Genomic DNA, 19392 nt, shown 5'->3' on the forward strand with positions numbered 1-19392 from the left:
ATTTGAAAAAAAATACACATAAAGTTTCTCGGAACATGTGTTCTTTATTAAAAGAAATTTGGCAACGTCCGATGGCTTATTCGGCGTCTTAGCATGTTAGTACTGTGCGGTTAATATATTTTTCTGCAACCATCATTTTTCTCGCCATTCTCATTGATGGCTAATGTTCGAAACCACGTATCTCCATTGCAGAGTTTCAAAACCTCTGCTCTTATTTTATTTTTTTGAAGTGAAACAAGTCGACAATATAATTTGAAAATTTCTACGGAATATTCTGCGAATGAGGAGGAAAAATCAAGGCAGTTTTCAAGAAATTGAGTTGACTAGTTTTTCAATGGTTAATTCATGTATGACAAGAAGTCTGCAACGTTTTAAACGTAGATACGATGTTTCGCACTTTGGCCATCGATATAGTGCGTTCTTCAAAATTTTGGGGGGAAAATTTCATCGTGGGTGCAACACTGTTTGCCAGTGGGTTTGCACCGTATACGAAGTCATGAAAATAGTTAAAGGTCGAGGCCAATGATGTTACAAAACAAATTACCCGTATGGTGAACAATTTTCTCTGATAAATGATATTTTTTCCACAGCTGACTGATTTGAGTTGAAAAAAAACTCATCATAATTTCTTTACCCATACGAAAGAAGAAAGTGAAAAGCGGCAAGTTCATTAAGGTGTGTATGTTGATCAGCTCCTCGTCAATCTAGAAGCTGTCATGTTTTTTTTTTTTTTTTTTTTTTTTAATATATGAAATACGAATGACTAAAATCTTCCATGACTATATTTTAATCAGAATTCGAGGTGGGTAAAAATGTTATATGATCAGCATTTGACAAATATTGAGAGCTTTTGGCGTACATTCAAAATGTCCAAGACCAAATTTTTTTTTAAAAAATCAAACTTGCGTCGGATAAAAGGGATGATATAGGTGCATTCATGAAATATTAGCTAGCTATGTCTTCAACTTTTTCTGCTTTAAATCAATGTGATCAGAGCATATTAAGGGGGGAAATATTTTCTAAACCCAGAGTTTATCACCGCGTTGCCAAAAAAGGAAAAATGAGGATTAAACATTAAAAAGACAGAGTTTATCACAGAAAAAGGTCAACATGCATGCCAAGGAGGAGAAGGTGCGTCACAGTGGTGTGGCGTGAATAATCGATTATCGATATCTCGCCATTTGAAACTATGGTAAAGAATCGATTACTAAGGTGTTCGCTGCGAACACCCCGATAATCGATCTTTTATCATAGGTTTAAATGGCATAACAATCGATAAATCGCAATTCACGCCACGCCACTGGTGCGTCAGATATGTATACTTAGAGCCTTGTTTCTAATTTTCTTTTGAAAACAAAGAAAATTATCTTTATCGCGAAACATTCTGAATCCATTCCTTATTTTTTTTGAGTCGGCTGTTTGCGTTACTGAAACTAAACATACTGACCAGAAGTACAATTTTAACTTCCCTCCTCAAGCAATTCACACAGGACCCCTTTTTTTTGTATTCACTATAGTAATTGTACAAAATATATTCGAGTAAGATAGTTTTTACATTAAATTTTTTTCACAGTAGAAAAATTTGTATCCATAATATTTACAGTCACTGATTAATTTTTTTGTTTTAAATTCTTTTTTTATTTTTTTAATTTATTTTTAAACCATTCGGTTTGACAACACTGAAATTCATCGCTTCCTTCGGTTCTGTCTGGTCACCTCGGATGCTTCCCTGGCTTTTTCCTTTATTTCCTCGGACATTTTGGCAACGTAGCTCCTGCGATGTGGCGGAAGGAGCCTGTATTGCGAAGTCAGTTTTATGGTTGAACTTCTCCAAATCTCTGATCACCTCTCTGCCATCTTCTTCCAGACTGTCCTCCTCAGATGAGTCTCCCCATGCAACAACAGCCTGAAAAAATAAATAAATAAAATAAATTATATTTAAATCTTGAGGGATACCTATTGATACAAAGTGTCAAGAGAACGATTAAGGTGATTCGTCAAGCTCAAAAGAAGTGGTCGAACTGGCATGCGATATATCGCATCTTTTAGGTCAAAAATTTCGGCAGATTTTGAATTTTAGCAAAACAAAGGACGATAGCCCCTGCGCATGAGCCTAAGGCCTTGTCTCCACGGGACGTTTTCATGGGATTTGTCCCAAGTTCGAATCGCAGGAATAAAACTTCTGGGATTTTTCCCAGTTACCGTCTCCACGGGACGGGGCTCATACAGTCCTGCGACTAGTTTGCGCGGGAAGATAAATTAGTTAAAGTCGAGTATTTAACCGGGATTAAAATAATAATTGCACTCAATTGATAATTAGACACATTATTTTAACTAAACAAACATGAACAATGTAGTAATGAATAAAATATCGCAAATTCGTTTTCACTTCTTCTTCTTCTCTCAGTGGGTCCAAGGGTTACAAGTACCATACTTGGTACTGGGAAAAATATTGATTAACTCAATATTTTTCCCAACTTCGTAAGTGTGATTTTTCCCTGGGACAAATCTCGTGAAACGGCTCGTGGAGAAAAGGCCTAAAAAATCGTTCTAAACCCAAAAATTGACAAAATTCAAAGAAATGAAAGCAGAATAGTGTTTGGGAAAAAACCTCGCATTCGAGTCAGCTATCGATTTCTGTATCGAATGCGAGGTTTTTTTCCAAACACTTATTCTGCTTTGTTTCTCTGAATTTTGTCAATTTTTGGGTTTAGAACGATTCTTTAGGCTCATGCGCAGGGGCTATCGTCCTTTGTTTTGCTAAAAATTCAAAATCTGCCGAGATTTTTGACCAAAAGATGCGACATATCGCATGCAAGTTCGACCACATCACTTGAGCTTGACGAATCACCTTAATTCCTCCCATTTGTGACGGCTTGACTCGAGTAGCACAAATTGCAATGTATTGCAAGAGCCAGGTGAAATTGGACGTATTTCCATCAAACGGAACTATGTGCATTAGGACGTGAGCACATATGCTTATGGGTCACAGGGCTCATGTATTAATGCACATAGTTCCGTTTGATGGAAATACGTCCAATTATTATTATTACTACTGTATCGGAGCGTTGTGCATGTTGCCTGTCTACTGATTGCAGGGGCATTTCTTTCACTGGAATAGAATTGAAATAAGGTGTGCTTTTCCATTGCGTTCCGAATTGCCCATCTTTCTGATACACTGAGTTCATCCTGTTGATTGTTTAAAATCAGCATAATATCGATGGCTAAAGTACGAGATCACGTAACTCCGTTTGCGACGTTGTAAACTTCTAGTCATACTTTATTTATTTCCTCGGAGAGCTGATCAACTTCATTTCTAGAAAACGTCCTTCACTTTTCCTCTTCATTAGTAGGATATTATTTATACATTCAAAGTGATAAAGTTGACTTGGTCTCTTCGAAAAAATAAACTAGAAGCAAAAAGTTTGAAACGCCACAATGGAGATATGCAATGTCGCACTTTTAGCCTAGGATATACTGATCAAATGGCGTAAAAATATTGCAGCCTCGCGGTAAAAATATTGCAATTTTATTTCAATATTTTATTTGCATTGTGCTACTTGGGGAGATAAAAAATCCCTCGCGTAAGGAGTGCCTTACTAAAAAAAAAAAAAAAAAAAAAAAAAAAAAGCGCGTATTTTTTTTGCGAAGTTTCAAAATCTCCGCTCCCATTTTATTTTATCGACGGAAGACGGCGAACCACGATACAACGGCTTGACATTTTAAAAAAAATAGTTTTCAAGCAAAGAAAAAAAAGGTTTACAGAAATGACGTTAGCTAATTTCCCATTTAAAAAATAAATTCTAACAGGAGGTATGCACTGCCATGTTGAAGACAAACGACGTATGAGTCTCAGACATGGCCAAATTTCCACAGATAAAATATTAAATTTCAGGGAAATTTGTGAATATTTTTCCTTCGATGTTCCAGAGAATTTTGTTAGCAATTAGGTCTGAAGTAAAAAAAAATAATCAGGAAAAATATGCATAATTTCCCTCAAAAATAAATATTTTGTCAGGGGAATTCGGCAAATCTCAAATGTCAATACGATGTTTCACCTTAACACGGTACTATAGTATCCAGTAGCAAAGCGTGAATGATCCATTATCGATATTTCTCCATTTGAAGCTATGGTAATGAATCGATTATTAAGATGTTCGCTGCAAACACCCTATTTATCGATCCTTTCCCATAGGTTTAAAGGGCAAATCAATCGATATATCGCAAAGCACGCTACGCCACTGATAACATCGCAAACCGAGATACGCGCTTTCGCATTTTCGCCATCAATATGTGATGCAGACCATCACGCGGAACGCATGGGCAAATTCTTATGGGCATAAACCATTCTTCTGCGCGTGCTCACAATTTAGAAGAATAAATTGGACTTATATAAAACCAAGAGAAAATATTATCCGTTGTGACATGAGCCCTGTCATGTATGCATTCTTGTGGATTTCGGGGTTCATGTCAGATCGGATATAGTTCCTTTCGATTTAAATGCGTCAATTTTATCAATTGGTTCAGTAGCGGGGCGTGCTTTGCGATACATCGATTCATCTGTCATTTAAACATATAGAAAAGGATCGATAGATAGGATGTTCGCAACGATCACCTTAATAATCGATTCTTTACCATAGGTTTAAATAGCAGGACAATCGATACATCGCAATGCATGCCACACCACTGGTGCTTTGCGATATATCGATTGTTATGTCATTTAAACATATGGAAAAGGATCGATAGATAGGATGTTCGCGACGTACACCTTAATAATCGATTCTTTACCATAGGTTTAAATAGCAGGACAATCGATACATCGCAATGCATGCCACACCACTGGTGCTTTGCGATACATCGATTCATCTGTCATTTAAACATATGGAAAAGGATCGATAGATAGGATGTTCGCGACGTACACCTTAATAATCGATTCTTTACCATAGGTTTAAATAGCAGGACAATCGATACATCGCAATGCATGCCACACCACTGGTGCTTTGCGATACATCGATTCATCTGTCATTTAAACATATGGAAAAGGATCGATAGATAGGGTGTTCGCAACGAGCACCTTAATAATCGATTCTTTACCATAGCTTCAAATGGGGAAATTCGATAATCGATCATTCACGCTTCGCCACTGATCGGTCGAGTTGATTTTTCCTTGATCTTGATCATCATCGTGCAACGACTCGCGAAATTGGACGTATTTCTATCAAACGGAACTATGTGCATTATGACGTGAGCCCTGGTATGAATGTATTCTTATGGGTCCCAGGGCTCATGAGTTAATGCACATAGTTCCGTTTGACAGAAATACGTCCAATTGTCAGTGGTGTCACGTTCAAGGACAGTCGAAACGTGTTTGACCGAGCGATTAACGGGCGACGAAAGTTCACGAAGTTCGTGAATCATTTATTTTTCGTTCATAAAATCTATTGTCCGCCATTTGCGGAGTGTGAATTCGAGACTTCCCTAGTAGCAATGACCTTTAAAAACACTTTTCAGAAACTCTTGAAAATCGGCCAAGAATTATTTTTCCGGAAACCCTTCTTTTTTATTTCCCTGCTAAAGGTGTTCCATGTGGTTGATTTCCATGAAGTTGCTTTCCATGAAAAATGGACATGGAAAAACGGAACAGGGAATATTTCCATGTCACTGTTGCATGGAAACCAACTTCATGGAGATCAGCCTCATGGAAAATTTTAAGCAGGATGGTTGGTGAAAAAGAGCCTTCCGAAGTATTATTTAAGGAAAAAATCTTCGAAATCGTGAAAAATAAAATTAAATGAACCAATGAGAGTCCATGTCGTCGATTTTCAAGTAAAATTTACTTAAGAGAGTCTTTCAGAAATGACTACTTTTTTTAGGACATTTTTTGGCATTTTTTTAAAACCTTTTAGGTGTCAAAAAACTGGGGTATGGCTTTTAGGAGTTTTTGAAAGTTTTTTTTCTATGTAAGTTCGTCGCTTTACTGACAAAAAGGCATAACTATTCTTCGAGATGAGCCAGGGAATGCGTTGAGTCACATGATCGATACAGGGTTCATCGCAAAGTGTATAGTAAAGTGTATAGTGTATAGTAAGTGTGTAGTACGTTCTTATGTCAGTAGGGTGCGGTGACGAATTTCATCCCTCGGGAAGTTTCCTTGAGTAAATGCCACCCAAAAAAGGTTTTCTAAAACATAAGCTTCCAGTCGAGAGGTGTGAACGATCGATCATCGATATTCCCCCATTTGAAGCTATGGTAAAGAATCGATTATTAAGGTGTTCGTTGCGAACACCCTATTTATCGATCCTTTTCCATAGGTTTAAATGGCAGATCAATCGATATATCGCAAAGCACGCCACGCCACGCCACTGTCAGCCTCAGTAGTATTTTTAAGGGCTGTCTTTTTAAAATTTACGAATTCCCGGACAGTTTTTTTTAAAGTCGTTGGTCCTGGGGTTGGTAAGCGTCAAAAGGTGTTGCTAAGAATGTGCAGCCGTCTCTCGTGTTTGACGGAAATCGAGTTGCTTGAGAGTAACACTTCTCTGCTCTCATCATTAGAATAAGATCGAAATAGAGAATTCCTAGATAAAAAGTTTTTGAAAAAATATGTTTAGGTTTCATGACAGCGAGGAACACCGTAATCTCAGCAACACCTTTTCGCGCTTACCAGGTTTTAAATTTCCTCGCCTTATTTGATGCCTTATTCTTTTGTAAAATTGAAATATAAATATAATTTATCTAACTACAGTCTTTAACTTTCTGTGGACAATGGAAGGCCCTTTTAAGTACGACAGATGCGTGTCCTCTGATCAGAATTATAAGTAAAAAAATAAAAAAGTTGTACTTTATTTTTTATCTTTCAACAATTGGCAAGGACATTGAAATATTATGAGCAAAAAAAAAAAAAAAATGTAAACAAAACATTGTTACTCATGTGATTTCTCGGTAACCAAATATGTATATCCTCGCAACAACAACTGTTAAAAAAGCTTTTGGGAATCTCATAAATTAATAAAAACGAATCCTACAAAAAAATGGTTACCCTTTATGATTTGAAAACTTTCTGGTTTTCGGGAAATTCTATTAAAGTCTTTTCTTAAGGGTAATTTATACAAAGTCTAAAATTTGAGTAAGAAAGTGCCGAAAAAATTCCTGAAAGATCAACTGCAGTGCTCTAGCACTCAAAATGTTTGAAAGAAAAATATTAAAAAACTCTTTGAAAATAGAATTTTTTTTTTTTTTTTTTAAACACTTAAACCTCAACTTCACCGTACGTAAGTTTTACTTATCCCAACATTTTCCCCGTAAAAATTCAAGAAACATTTCCGAAATCATACTTTTCAAAAGGGTTTCAAAAAGTGATTTTCAAAGGTCTTTCTTACATTGGCTGAGTACTGTCAGGTATAATCTGAGGCACCGTTTTGCCAATTATTGAAATTATTATTGATCGAAAAATCAAATTGAAATATTAGGATTTATGTTCTTGTTTTGCTTATCAGCGGTTTAAACACTTCGGATTTTCATTTATTTATTTATTTTATTTAACTTTTTTTTTTAAAAAAAATAATGATCCTCAAAAGTATCTCTTTGCCAATTACTGAAATTATTAATAATCAAACAATCAAATTGAAGTATGAATTATGTACTAGTTTTTCCCAACAGTAACTTAAATACTTCGGATTTTCATTTATTTTTTGAAATTTTTTTTTCATTTTTATTTTTTTTTTTTTAAAATAATGATACTCAATAATATAATAACTATTGTGGCTACCTACCGTTGCAACAAGAGCGGTCACCAAGAGGAAGAAAAGAGGGCTACGGATGAACATGATGATACCCGAAACGTTCCAACGGTCGCACTTGAAAATTGAAAAAATTTCACTGATCGAGCGAGGAAAATTCGCGGTGGGAATAAATTTTGGACTGACGGTCGGTCCTTAAATCCTCTGAGTTTTGTCTGCGCGCTATTTACTGGCCTTGACCGTCCGAATCGTATTCGTCAACGCAGTGTTGCCGAATTAGGAAACATCAGAATCACGATGAGGTGTGATGTGATTGGGTAAAATGACAAATCTAAACCAACGGGAGGACGGGAAACACCAGTCTTTTCCGAGCGGCTGGTTTGTTTTTTAAATGAGGGCATTTATTTTATCGTTATTTTCCTCGACTTTATCGCCGATTTAACTGGTCGTGCACCGGCACACAGTGGATCGAGTCTGTTAGAGAGGTCGGACATGGAATTTTGGACTAAAACTGCAAATTTTGGTGTTTAATTCGTCATATTTTACATTTCAAGGGGTTTTTAAGGAAGAAAATTTCACGAGGAAATCAATGGAACTATTCTTGGAACCACACATTATTTAAAAACGGAGGAGTTATAAGCGATTAAAGTTTCCAAATTTTGTCCGACCTCTCCCATCGACTCGATCCACTGTGCGACACCGCGTTCACACGGGAAAACCCGCGAGGTTTTTTTTTTTCGGGAATTTTGCAACATAATTGTGAGAATCGCTATCCCAGGATTGGAACACCGCTTTTTTACTTTAATATCTGGAGTAGCTGAAGCGCACAGAAAAAAGGAATTGGGAAAACCAAAGAGTGGAAATAGAAGCGCCGCACGGTGCATCGAGCCAATAGGAAAGGTCGGACCAAATTTGGAATCTTTGAAAGTTCATAACACCGTTCATATAAGTATTTGACGTTTTAAAAATGTTTTCATTGGTTTTCTCGTACAATTTTCCACTAGGAGCACCCCGAAAAATCCAAAATGTGACGAAATAAACATCAAAATTTCGAGTTTCAGTTAAAAATTTCATGTCCGACCGCTCTGATTGACTCGATCCATCGTGCGCTGCAGCAGCAATTTGGTGGAGAGGAATAGTAAAATTGCACCCGTGTGGTGACAGTCGCAAAATTCCAAATGGACTACATTTTGCAATTCGGAACTATAATTTCTGGCTCAGTTTAGAAACAGCATAATTACCATTAGTTTCCCTATGCACATAAGTGTTGTTACAGATGAGCCAGAAATTATAGTTCCGAATTACAAAATGATAATTGAGGGGCTTGGAGGACAAGGCGCATAAGTGCAGTTTTTGCTATTTCGAGGAATACGTGTTTGAAGTTTCGAAATTACATGGATCCCCATGGCGGAGAGAAAGTTCGAACTGACGTTTTGATGCTTGAAAATTGGAATTTTGGAGCGAATTCTACACAGAATATGCATTAAGGCTGGTTTTTCTTGAAATCAATAATATTTCAATTCTTCAAAAACTGTACTAATGTGCCTTGTCCTCCAAGCTCCTCAATTGGACAACAAGAAGGAACACTATTTCCGGTTCATTTTTAAAACAACATATCGGAAACTGCATGTGAAACTGCAGGAATGCTTATGTCGGTTTGCGGCGGAGCAGACTTCCGGTCATTCTTTAATTTCTACTCGAAAAACTATCGAACTTCTTTTTTTTTCAAAATTTCAGAGATTTTTCTTCTCTTTTTAAAGAATATTTTGTGAAAACTTCAAGACATGATGTAGGTCCAGTCTCCTAAAAAAAAAAAAAAAAAAAATGGTGGCGGAGATTTCAAAACACCGCAACCGAGATACGCTTTTTTCAGTTTCACCGTTGATATGCGTCATTAATTTCCTCACACAGATAGGTGCTTTTGCGAGTGAGCCAGAGATATTAGTTCTCTATACCAAAATGAAGTTCAATTTTACACCAAGAGCCCATAGTTCTGAGAATTGCCAATTCGAAGACACTCCTTATATTAAAACCACATTCTGCTTCGGGAGCTGCAATTCCTGGTTCATCCTTGAAGATACTTTTGTGCGGAGAGAAACTAATGTTACATATGACTGCATTTTGCAATTTGGAACTATAAATTCTGGCTCCTCTCGAGAAACACTTATGTGCATTGGGAAACTAATGGCGCATACGTTGTTTTTAAACCAGGCTAGACTTTATAGTTCCAAATTGCAAAATGTAGTCCATGTATTGTTCTTACACTGAGTCAAAAATTAAAGTTTCAATCGCAAAACGCAGCCCATTATTTTTATCCTCGACATTGAGGCTCAGTCTCATATTGTTACGTCAAACTGAGCAAGATTCATCATTTCTCTCACGAAAGAGCATGACTGTATCTCAATGATGCTTAATTTTCCCTCTCAAATTGCATTTTTCAGGAACCAGGAGACTCTCGGGCATTCCTAACGGAAAATTTCATTGATTTTTCTTCTGATCTCATGCAAAAATCAGAGAACTGTTTGACAAAGATTGCACAGGCACACTCTCGTAAAAAATCGAAATTTTAGAACGAATTTTGCAACTTTGGAATGGAGTTACGTTTTTTCGTCCGGAAGACGACGGATTGAACACCAAGAAAAATTATGACCAAAAATACCAAATTATTGATGTTCCAAATATGAACTCTCAATTGGATTGCATTTTGCAAAAAGGAACCACTAGCATTGCAATGTTGCTAAGATTGTGCAACTTCTATTGTCTTGGAGGAAAAATCCGATTATCCATTAATAGTTTCTATTTTACTCGCTAAAAACTGTAAATTGAAGACAAAAATTACCATCTAAATTTCATAGTTTTTCACGATTTCCGCAATTTTATTGCAAAAAATGAAGTTGCACAATCTTAGCATCATTGCAATGCTAGTGGTTCCTTTTTGCAAAATGCAATCCAATTAATAGTACGGTGGACTGGCGCGGCGGTCTGCAATATCCATCAATGAAGGGTGGAGTACTAAACAATTATTTCTTTGAAGTGCAATGGAGCCGAATCTTACTCTACATCATAATATCATTACACTGCCGTGCCAAGGAAAAACGTCGTATGAACCTTCAGGCGTTGCCAAATTTCCTTTGATAAATCACGAATTTTCTGGTAAACTTGTGAATATTTTCCTTCAATTTTTCCAATAATTTTGTTTGCAATTTCACCTGAAGTTCCTGAAAATTTCAAGGGGCAATATTCATAACGTTCCGCAAAAAAAAACATTTTATCGAAGGAAATTTGGCAACTCTTAAATGTTCATACGGCGTTCTTCCTTAGCACAGCAGTACAGTAACGCGTAAAGCATAACGGCTGAGGCGCGAAGTGCGTCGGGAGGTTGGACCGCGAAGTAGTCACGGGATGTACCCTCTAGTTCTACTCGAAACTGTAGTAGCTGCGTTTGCATATTCATAGGTCGATTTTTTATCATCATCTCATGCAATGTTCCTCAGTCCAGTAGCCACTTTTTTTGTGACGCAGTGGGGTCAAGAATTGCGCAACGGCATGGGTTATTTACCTGTATCTTCATCTATTTATGTTTTCGGTGTGACCGATGTGAGTAGAATTAATTAAATGCTTGTTTTATTTTCGTTGAGATATGAATCACCCGGATGAACACGATCATCTTCGTTATGATCGTGACTTTCGCATCAAGTGTTTTACGCCTTACTTTGTCGAAATTGAACGCACTTACGCAGAAAAGTATCACGTACACCCATAGTTTATAAAAAGGGACTGAAGTTGAAGCTGTTTTTATCGGTATGCATTATAGCTGATAATTTTATCTTGGCTTTCCCCGATCACGTTGATATTTAGACTTCGAAGATAGCTATTTCGATCTGTTTAAGATCCTCATCAGGTCACTACACTAAAAATGTTGTACCTAAAATGTGTTGTTGTCTCACTAAATCCGTAAAACGAACATTACATGGTAAAACACTAATATTAAAATATAAAATGTTTTAATAAGTTTTCTAATATTAGTGTTTTACCATGTAATGTTTATACATCCAAAATTTTTAATGTAGTGACCTGATGATGATCTTAAACAGATCGACATAGCTATCGTCGAAGTATTTACAAATGGGTGGTTTTTCTACGAGGATTAAAAATAAACGAGTGGTACGGAATATAACAAAAGGATATGAACTATGCAAAACGATAATCCGGGTATCGGAACTTGGCTGATTTGAAAACGCCTTCAAATTCGGCGTGATACCTCACGCATTCCGGAGAGTTCAAATAGTTGTATCATTGCGCCGTATGAATGTGACGGAAGATTGAAATGGAAACAGCCTTCATGCAGGCTCGCCACATCCCATCTCGGGCCCTGGTACCAGTTTTAAGATCCCGGCCCCAAGCACGGAGGGGGGGGGGTGTCCAAGGGGCATCCCTCGAAAATTTTTAGAATTTATACGACCAATCGGACCCATTTTGAAGCTTCCATAAAGAATTTTTCCATCAATTTTTGCGAAATAATTATGTGTTTTTTTGTTTTTTTTTCTACTTTCAGCACAAAATACTTGCGAATTGTTGCATTCAAAACATCTGGAACATTTTCATTTTATTTTATTTTTTTTTTGGGGGGGGGGGGCATATGATACTATTTTCAGTTCTGTGAGGGCCAGGCCTCCCTGGACTCCCCCTTCGTTTGTCTATGGCAAGGGAGTTGAGCCATGAGCCATTGAAGTCGAGGATGCCCAGACTGGAGACTCTCTTAGCATCTGACGACGGAAGAAAATGAAACGCAGTTACTAAAAATATCCCTCTGTACTGAAAATCTAGAAAATAGATAGAAATTTTCCAGGAAGTATACTTCTTTGAAAATAAGAAGAATTCTACAGTGCCCCAGCGTGTTTCTGAAAATCTATTCACCTTTTGAGAAATTTTTAGGGTAAATTTTTCACTTTTTCTTACGAAACAAGGGATGTATGTTAATTCGTAGTGGTTTTTCACGGGTAACACGGGTCCCCTCCGGGGCCCGGGCCCCGGTACCAGGGACCCAGTATCCGCCCCCCCCCCCTTGTGGTGGGCCTGTATGCTGCAAGCGATCTACAGAGCAACTATTCGCACCTACGAAATATCTACGCAGTATTCAAACGAGGAATTGAAGAAGCTGTCATTCTGAATCCCTGCAGTACAGCCCCTCACGCCGCGAGTAAAATTACGAGTGTCAAGCGCCTTCACTTGCGTGCGTATGCAACACGGACATCCGTGGAGCCCGAATAGTTGCATCCAAAGTTTAATCCCAGCGTCTGTTGCGGGCCTGCGTGGAAGTCTAAAAATAAACGTGATCGGGGAAAACCAAGGTAAAATTACCAGCAAAAAAGGACTTATATGCGATAGATTGTAATGAACAGAAACGTGTTGCATACGAGCGCGGACTAACATAATTGTAGCATTATTTATCTTACTTTAGAACTTAACTTTTAAAGTTTTCTATTGTTTTAATTTGTAATTAAATTATAAAATAATAAAACTACATGATGAAATTATATTTATTTAACAACTAGATATTTCAAACATGATTTTATTTGAAATCTAAAAATTTACTGCGAGTGACCCTAAGCAACTTCCAAAAATTAATTTGTTCGCCGAAACCACTCTATATTTCATTCAACGTCACAAGCACTTGGAGCTTTTAACTCTCCCATAAAAGCACTTCATATTGCAATGAAGAACCACGATCTCTGGCTCATCTTTAAAAACACTCAGCAATATGAGGAAACAAGTGATAATTGCGTTCTTTTTTATTAGTCCCCAAGAGTTAAAATCTACCTAAAGAAATAGCAAAGGAGGCGGTATCTAGTGACAGATGAAAGATTTTAGATGATTCGAACTCGGTAATACTCGTAGAGATAAACAATATGAGATGGCAATATCTGTCGATGACAAATATAAAGTCTACACAACCCTGGAAAAAAAAGTCACTTGGATCTAGAGTCCAGACTCTTGAAAACAATGACAAGAAAAAATACTCTTGATTCAATCGGATGTTTGCTTGAGTCAAAAGGAAATCCGCTTAAATTAAGAGGCTAGGTTATTGATTTAAGCGAAAATCCGATTAAATCAAGAGTATTTTTCTTGTGAATGTTTTCAAGAGTCTAGACTCTAGATCCAAGCTACTTTTTTTCCAGTGAACACCAATCCAGGTTAACTGGGTCGGAATCATCTAATCCCTTTTTTCCAGTGTAAATGAGACACAAATTGAAGTTTCTTGTTGCAAAATGTGGCTCCATTGTGTTTGCTCAGCAATCCGCTTACCTACTAATATTCTCTTGAATAACAGCGGTAAGAAACTTTAAGAGCATTTTTTCATAATTATCCGTTTCCCATCCTCAAATTTTGATTTTATGTCACAGGGTCAATTATTGGTGTGGTCACGTGTGCTTGGCGTCAAAATTACGGAGGGAAGGACCCCTTGAAACCGTGGTATACTAAGCTCATTTTTTCTCAATACGTGTTTCGCCTGACTCAATCTTAGCCATAGGGATATAGGACGGAGTTATTTTACACCTCGTCACAACAATAAAAGGAAACCAATACTTGTGACGCAACGGGACAAATTGTGCTCTAAAGGAGAAGGGTGGAAAAAAAAAATGAGGTATCTAAACCACAACCTACTGTGGTTGATTTTTTAACATTCGGCGTAAAGAACATCAAAACATTGCCATTTCTCATTAATTGGACGTATTTATGCCAAAAGGAACTATGTGCATAGGGTTTGCGTGTTATGTAACATAGCGACGGTGAAACTACCAAACCACGTATCTCGTTTGCGGTGTTTAAAAATCTACGCTCACATTTTATGATTTTTCAGTAGACCAAATCAATATCATTCCTTGAAATTTTCACAGAATTTTCTCCGCACGAAGAGGAAAAATCACAGAAATTTTCAAGACTGGACGTTAAGTAGTTTTTCATTTAAAAAATAAAGTATGACAGGAAGTTTGCGACGTCGCAAACCGAGATACGTGGTTTGGTAGTTTCACCGTCGATACTTCCTTTCAGCATAAATACGTCCAGTTCAAAGTCCGAGGACAGAAAACGGGGGCTTGAGAAGCCAACTGTTTTGTGTGTGTTTCAGGAAAGATTTACTTTAAACACACATAACATTGTAAATACTGCAAATCAAGACGTAAAACTTCAACCTAATGCTTTTGAGAGTACTAAAAGAGTTCAGCAGAGGAAAACAGAAGAAAACTCAAACCGGTTTTTTCGCTGGAATGAACAATTGAATCGGTTTGCGTTCGACGGACATGGGTCCGAAACCCATGGGACCTAGCGTCCTGCGTGATCAACGACAGCCAGGGCTCATGATTTTTGGACTTATGCCCGTCAAACGGAAACCGATTCAATGGAGCGGCTGGCATCAGTGTTCCTTAGTGTTCAGGGGGCTGGCCCCCGCCTTTTGCTCCGTATAGTGTTCAGGGGGCTGGCCCCCGGGTTTCACTCCGTAGTGTTCAGGGGGCTGGCCCCCGACTTTGGCTCCGTAGTGTTCAGGGGGCTGGCCCCCGGCTATGGCTTCGTAGTGTTCAGGGGGCTGGCCCCCGGCTTTGGCTCCGTAGTGTTCAGGGGGCGGGCCCCCGGCTTTGGCTCCTTAGTGTTCAGGGGGCTGGCCCCCGGCTTTGGCTTCGTAGTGTTCAGGGGGCTGGCCCCCGGCTTTGGCTCCTTAGTGTTCAGGGGGCTGGCCCCCGGCTTTGGCTCCGTAGGGTTCAGGGGGCTGGCCCCCGGCTTTGGCTCCGTAGTGTTCAGGGGGCTGGCCCCCGGCTTTGGCTCCGTAGTGTTCAGGGGGCTGGCCCCCGGCTTTTGCTCCTTAGTGTTCAGGGGGCTGGCCCCCGGCTTTGGCTCCGTAGCGTTCAGGGGGCTGGCCCCCGGCTTTGGCTCCGTAGTGTTCAGGGGGCTGACCCCCGTATTTGGTTCCTTAGGGTTCAGGGGGCGGCCCCCGGATTGTTGGGCCTTTTGGATGACTCTGCTGTGATTCATACGCCGTATCCTGAAGTCAATGATTCGCCTTCAAATGGCCGGGTATGCAAAATGACTGCCCCGAAGCACGAATAGTGGTATCAGAATTTTATATTTAGTTAACGGATTGATTTGAAGGCGCTCTCCTATATCCCTTGTGAGTGGCCTTGTACAACGATGTTGACCAAAGAGTTCATAATTTCGTGTTTTAAATCGAGCCTCCTATTCGAAAAATGCCGAGGAATAATAATTTGAAAAAATATTAACATTTTTTTTGTCTCTCCGTTTTAATTTCGAAGAAGAGAGGGCAGGCGGCTCGATCAGATTGTGTATTTTATGTCTTGGTTCGGTCAGCGTATTCTGAAGCGAAACTGAAAGAGTCGCCGTTCACAAGATCGCAACTTACTCAAAAGTGGTTGTGAATTTAAAAAGTTTTGCACGGATAAAATGAGCTTTCGTTGATTAACTGTGAATAATCGAATTCGAAGATAAGATACTTTGTCCACTGGTCCATTAGGCAAGCGTAAAGCATGGATGGATGGAGCATCAATGACCAACTAAATCTTATCTGATAAGGAATTTTAAGTGTGAAACCCTTTTTTTAGTCTTTAAATGATCCAAATCCACCGACAAGTTTAAAACACTAATTGCAAAAATGCGTATCTTCTGATGAAGTGTCGATTCTTAGTGCCAAAAATTGCAAATCTCGGCATTTCTAGCCGTATTTTCGAACAGTTCGAGAAAGTATTGAAACCGCTGATGGAGTTTTAAGAAACATCTCATTCTTGCTGTCCTCAAGAATTATTACCCTTCTACCAAAGGGTAACCTCTAAAGAGGAATTCAGACAGTTATTTTGCTCTCCTGGAAAATCGTGTTTTCCGAGAATTGCTTTTCTGGACTTTTTTCATCGATAACGTGCTTTAGTATTGTTTAATTAACATTTGCACTGGTAGTGATTGTGATTGTTCATTCCGTATTTTTTTTCTCATCAATTTCTTCACAATCATTCTCAGGTATATATGTTGTAGGCAATTGGCAATCGCCGGCAAAATTCAAACATACGTTAGCCCCTTCTTCTCGGATACATGGTGCCAGCTAGCATACCCGCGAGTTCGTGAAATGTCATCAATAATCTGTGTTAGGTTCGGTTAAGCAACTAAACTAACTCCTTGGCAATGCGGAGAGTATCGCTGGATTTGAAGGCGTAAAGAAATCTTTACTATATCGATGTTATCGTAATTACAATTTGACGAATTGACAAGTACGGAGCTTGCAAATTGCCGGCGATTGCTGATCCCCTACGACTTATACTCTGATAAAGATTTCACAGATATGTATTTCCATCTTTAAGTTTACATGTACTTTTCTCTCTTTTAATCAGCACGTGTGTTTCTTTTTTGTTTCTGGTGCATCCCTCGGAATTCTTGGATTCAAAAATCGATGATATTCCTGGACATCGCAAATCGTCAATTAAAAAATTGGGATCGTTCAATTAAACGGGACACTTGATTCACTCAACTGAATCTTTATATTAACTGGAAACTCAAATTTACCACAAATCCTACTCAACCGAAAACCTGATCTAACCCTGCTGACCAAAACTTTACTCAACCGGTGATCTTACCCACCGGAAACTCAAATCAATCGACCAATCGTCCGGCCGAATTTTACTTAACCGGACATCGACAACCATAAACTCTGCTCGACCGGAAACGTGCTCCAATTGAAAACTTAACCTAACTGGAAATTCGATCCAACCTGAGATCTGACCCATCCCAAAATTCTTATTCACTGGAACCGTAATCCATCCGTATATGACGTGACCGAAAATTAACCCAACTGGAAACTGTTTCCAACCGGTAACGTGTCCCTGTCGAAAATTTGACTCGACTGAAAATTTGATTCGATCGGAAATCTGACCGACCGGAAACACAATCAACGGGATTCGTTATTCATCCGAAATTTCACTTGACCGGAAATCGAAAATCTTAATTTCTACTCGACCGGATATATGTACCCCAATCGAAAACTTGACTCAACTGTAAATCGACCCGACCGGAAATGTGTTCCAACTCAAAATTTGGTTGTTCTCGGATGGAGAATAATAATCAATTTCAATACCAATATATCATTGATTTTCCTTAAAAAATCGCAAAATTCGATATACGCGATTGATATATCGACTCGTTAACGTTAAAAATTGATTCTCCAAGAAAAAATACGTAGGTTTCGGTGTACTACAGTCATATTAGGTGCATTTAGTCATCCATGAATAAAAAATGAACAATTTCAATCTCATAAAATCGTCGATTTTCCGTAAAGAATCTTAAAATATCGATATCACAGATCGATATATCGACTCGTCAACATTAAAACTCGATTTTGAGTGTAAAAATACGTAGGAACCGGTGTGTATAACATGTGTAAACAACGATAACAACCCCGTAGACACATCAATTCAACAAGAAAATAGCGAAAAATAAAGCCGGAGTTTGAACCCTTTGCCCCGCCGTAACTCGAAAACGGTTCCTATAGTCATCTTGAAATTTTTTCCTGAGTTTTCTGTTATTATAAGCTTCCACTTAAACCTTGGTTCGATGGTCGAATCGAATACCGAAAAAGGGGCGAAATTTTGGGAGGCTCTTTCCGGAATGATTTAAAATAAAATCACAAACAATTTCGACGCGATATTTTCGTTCGTTCTGGGTTTGTTTTTATCAAACCAATATTAATTTCACGCATATCAAGTTTCAGAATAGCTGCATCGTTTAAAGATAGCGTGAGTTTCTGAATAGTTGCAATTAAGATACAGATTCACCATTTAATTGTGGTAGAAACCGGGCAGGGACCATCAATAGAAATGACGCGCAAGCCAGGGAAAACAGCGCGGTGGAGTGTCGAGTCATCTTCACAGTGTAATACGCCTTCAATCCAGCTAGCGGCAATGTGCCTATACCCGTAGTCGAATAGTTATCGCGAATAACTCTAGCATTGCGTTTGGTGCAATGCGAGAAGTATTCATGCAGTCTTGTAGGCGCTAATATGCGTCTGACGCCAACCGCACTGTTTGGCGCAATGCATGAAGTATTCCTGCAGCCTTGCAGGCGCTGATGCGAGATTGACGCCGACCGCACCGTGTTTGGCGCGATTATTCGAACTCGCGTTAGGATATTCGCGGCATCGAACAATGGGGCTTGAAAGGCCCATGTTGTGCTTCGACACCGCATGAGCATTCCCAACGTTGCCTTGTTTCTCCCGATAAAATATTTTTTCTGAGAAAAGTTGGGAAAGTTCTCTATGTTCACGTTTTTAATTGGAGTGGAATATGAAACAAGGTATGAATTTTATCACTGTGATACGTGATTCTTCACCAGAATTCCACGTAGAACACGATTCGCGCAACAAAAACTACTGGAATCAACTTCTAGCTAAGATATGAACGTTTTTACTGTCCATAGGTTGCGGGACTTTGAATTGCCCAGTCACAAGATATACAAAACCTTATGCGAGTCTTGCAATCGTGATGAGGGGCTCGGATGACAAGGTGTATCAGTGCAGTTTTTGAAGAAGTTGAGATATTAATTATTTCCAGTAAAACTAGTCTTAATGCATATTCTGTGAAATATTCGCTCCCGAATTCCAATTTTT

At 38.6% G+C, this 19392-nt stretch overlaps 1 protein-coding gene across 1 annotated transcript in view; it reads right to left on the bottom strand.

Moving 5' to 3' along the window:
- Positions 1-1086: 1086 nt before the first annotated feature.
- The window catches only part of LOC109030082 (uncharacterized), a 47654-nt gene continuing 29348 nt past the window's right edge, over positions 1087-19392 (bottom strand). The window contains exon 4 of the mRNA XM_072305019.1: positions 1087-1906. Within this exon, the coding sequence (XP_072161120.1) occupies positions 1843-1906 (64 nt within the window). The 3' untranslated portion in view covers positions 1087-1842. The remainder of the gene's footprint in view (positions 1907-19392) is intronic.

Source organism: Bemisia tabaci, chromosome 10 (assembly GCF_918797505.1).
Source record: "Bemisia tabaci chromosome 10, PGI_BMITA_v3".
NCBI classification, from domain to species: domain Eukaryota; kingdom Metazoa; phylum Arthropoda; class Insecta; order Hemiptera; family Aleyrodidae; genus Bemisia; species Bemisia tabaci.